Source organism: Crocuta crocuta, unplaced genomic scaffold (assembly GCF_008692635.1).
Source record: "Crocuta crocuta isolate KB4526 unplaced genomic scaffold, BGI_CrCroc_1.0 scaffold675, whole genome shotgun sequence".
In the NCBI taxonomy this organism is placed as follows: Eukaryota; Metazoa; Chordata; class Mammalia; order Carnivora; family Hyaenidae; genus Crocuta; species Crocuta crocuta.
In genome coordinates, this window is record NW_027528796.1 from 3,500,214 (window position 1) to 3,503,468 (window position 3,255).

Here is a 3,255-nt window from a genome sequence, read left to right on the forward strand (position 1 = left end):
GGCAGGAGGGGCGGGGGGGGGGGGGAACTTGGGAAGAGAGGGGACGCTAGAGCCAGACTCGGGGCGTGTGGGGGTTCTGGGGGCTTGAGGACAGTGAGCAAAGCCCCCACATTGCTTCATAATTGCCATTTACCAGACATACACGGTCCCTGTCAACAGCCAGCCCTACAAACTGGGTCTCGCTGGTTAACAGACGAGGAAACGGAGGCTCAGAACGTTAGTGACTGGCTGCAGGCAAGCCCTCCCGCTTTGTGCAGAACCAGGATTAGAACCCAGGTCCTGCCTTCTTGGCCGCAGGTTTCTGAACAACAGTATCGGTCTTCTAGCTCGCTCCGGCGCTCTTTTAAGAGAGGAAAGCAAGGACACGGGTTCCTGCAGAGCATTTTGCACACACACAAGCGTGGGTTTCATTTGGCTGTGGCGCCAGCTCTGCAGGTGGGGGAGGGGGCTGGCCCACCCACTCGGGTTTGAAGGAATGAGGGTGCAGCCATTATCAGGGGCCGAAGACAGTGGTTCCCAGGCGTGGTGCCCGTCAGAGCCTCCCGGACAGCTCTGCCACCCCTGCCGTCCAGGATGTGCCCATCACGCCAGTGTCTCTGGGCCCCCGGTGTGAGCAGAGCTGGGGAAGCACGGGAGTGAGGCATTATAGCGAGGCCGCAACAGCGTGGGATTTCAGACACTTCTCATGGCTCCGTTTTCGTAAGGAAAGTCCCGATAGGCAATGAGGCCGACTTTGCAGACCTTTGTTTTTTTAATGTTTATTTATTTTTGAATTTATTTTTGATGTTTTATTTACTTTTGAGAGAGAGAGAGAGAGACAGAGTACGAGCAGGGGAGGGTCAGAGAGAGAGGGAGACACAGAATCGGAAGCAGCTCCAGGCTCTGAGCTGTCAGCACAGAGCCCGACGCAGGGCTCGATCCCACGAACCGTGAGATCATGACCTGAGCCGAAGTCGGACACTTAACCAACTGACTGAGCCCCCCAGGCGCCCCAGACTTTGCAGAGCTTTAGACGTTATAGGCTTGCTTCAACAATGATCCCAGGAAGATGGGATCAGCCAAGTGCACAGAAAAGGAATGGAAAATAACACGCATGTGGTTTTCTGTACCGAACGTGTATCTCCTCCTATGCTATTTATTTTTTAAGGGGGCGGTTTTTGTTGATAACAGAGTGAAGGGGAATCTGTTTCGGCCTCGGGAGCCCTCAGATTCCCACGGGTTCCTGGCAGCTGGAGGGAACCGAGGCCCACGGGCGTCCCAACAAGGTTCCAAGGTCAAACGAGTCGGGGGAGCCCTGGCTGAGGCGGAGCTCGCACCGAGCGCGCAAACGTGTGCACGGGAGGAGGGTCCTCCTCCAGCCCGTGTTGGGGTGCCTGGGGTCACATGCTTCAAACCCAGAAGCTGGGGCGGCTCCACCCCAGCGCGGCGAGGGCTCCGCGGCTGACCGGGCGTTGTTTGGCGCAGCGGAGAACATGTGTGCGGTGCCGGCCCAGAACAGGGTGGACTGCGGCTACCCCTATATCAGCCCGGAGCAGTGCGTCAACAGGGGCTGCTGCTTCGACTCTAGCGTCCCTGAGGTGCCTTGGTGCTTCAAGCCTCTGCAAGACACAGGTAAGTGGCCCCGCGGGCCGGCGTCCTTCCCGGACCCCCTCCCGCCCCCCGGGAAGCCTCCAGGTCCCCAGGGGGCCCCGCACACCTGGACGGGACAGCCAGCGCCGTGGCCGTCCGTCGGGGAGGGGGCCTCAGCCAGAGGCATCGTGCACAGGGAGGTCAGCCGTCGGGGGCTGTCCCCTGCTGTCCCTTTGCTCAGGGGTTCGTGCCAACTGTGAAAGCCGTTGTTTCAAAAAGGTGCTCCAAGTCAAGGCACTATGCACAGGGAACTAGTTTAAAAACTATCCTGGAGAGGGGCGCCTGGGTGGCTTAGTCGGTTAAGCGTCCGACTTTCCGACTTTCGCTTGGGTCATGATCTCGCGGTTTGTGGGTTCGAGCCCCGCGTCGGGCTCTGTGCTGACTGCCAGCTCGGAGCCTGGAGCCTGTTTCAGTCTGTGACTCCCTCTCTCTCTGACCCTCCCCTGCTCACGCTGTCTCTCTCTCCTGGAAATAAATAAAACATTAAAAAAAAAAAAAAAAAAAAAAAAACTATCCTGGAGAGAAGAGGAAAATACATAGGTTTGGGAAGTTGGGCCACACTCAGCAAACAAAGCACCGTCATTTATGACATGCGCTCGGCGGACAGCAGAGGGTGGCAGCGCCGGGCACGCCGGTCCACGCGCCACAACCTTCCCCACTGCCCCCCGCCGCGATGCAGCCCTGCCTCCCTCCCTCAGTGCGCAGTGGGGTGCAGGACGGCCGCTCTGGGGAGCCCCGCAGCAGCCGCGAGCGGGCGTCCGCGCAGGCTGGTGGTGTGCTGCCCGGCCCCGTCGGCCCCACCTCGAATCTCGGGCGTGAGGTCTGTGATGAACCACCCGGCGGTCCAAACGCCAGCTCATCTTCTGAGAAGGGCACGGGCGCACCTTCCTGGAACCAGCACACGCCCTCTGTCCCATGTGATGAGGGGCGGGGCTGCCTGCCAGCTGCTTCTGGCTTGTCGCTTCCAGCTTCCAGATCGAGGGGGGCCCCTGCCCACCGCCCTGCGCCTCCTTGCCCTTCCCGGCCAATCCGGGCAGAGGCCCCCCCATACCGCTCTGGGACCAGGAGGGAGTTGCCCATTGCCTCTCTGTTGGCCTTTCCCTTTTTTGGGGGCCCCTCAGGGGGGCCACCCCTTCTCCTTTGGGCGCTGGCAGGGGCCCTGAGATGAGGCCCATCTCATTCATCATCTGCCTGAAGCCCTAGGTTCTGGAGGGACACATGGCTCTTCTCCAGGGCGCTGGACCCTCAACACCTCCTGGGGACTTGGGGAGAATGCAGCACAAGGCACTGACCTTGGAGGCTGTCTTGACCTTGAGAAGCGGGGCACCTGGTGGGCAGAGCCGAGGCTGGTGATGGTGATGCGCGTCTGTGCTTTGTTTCCAGAATGCACATTTTGAAGCGACGCGCACCGGCCCGGCCACCCTGGAACGTGACCAGGCTCCGGGCGCCTTGCCTGCGTCCTCTGCCACCGGCCGCCGCTCATGGCTGCTTTTCTCCGCCTGCTCCCGGCAAGCTCTTCCCCCGAAAGCTGATGCCTGGGGCCTGATGTCTTAACAAATAAAGAGCCTGTGCCCAGCGTGAGGGCCTTGTTCCTTCCCGGGACTCTGTGCTGGTGTCTTATTTCTT

General features: G+C 60.3%; 1 protein-coding gene across 1 annotated transcript in view; it reads left to right on the forward strand.

Annotated features, from left to right (window-relative positions):
- TFF3 (trefoil factor 3) overlaps positions 1–3,096 on the forward strand; it is a 3,303-nt gene extending 207 nt beyond the window's left edge. Inside the window, exons 2-3 of the mRNA XM_077755350.1 lie at positions 1,465–1,611; positions 3,013–3,096. Of these exons, the coding sequence (XP_077611476.1) occupies positions 1,465–1,611; positions 3,013–3,026 (161 nt within the window). The 3' untranslated portion in view covers positions 3,027–3,096. The remainder of the gene's footprint in view (positions 1–1,464; positions 1,612–3,012) is intronic.
- Positions 3,097–3,255: the final 159 nt, after the last annotated feature.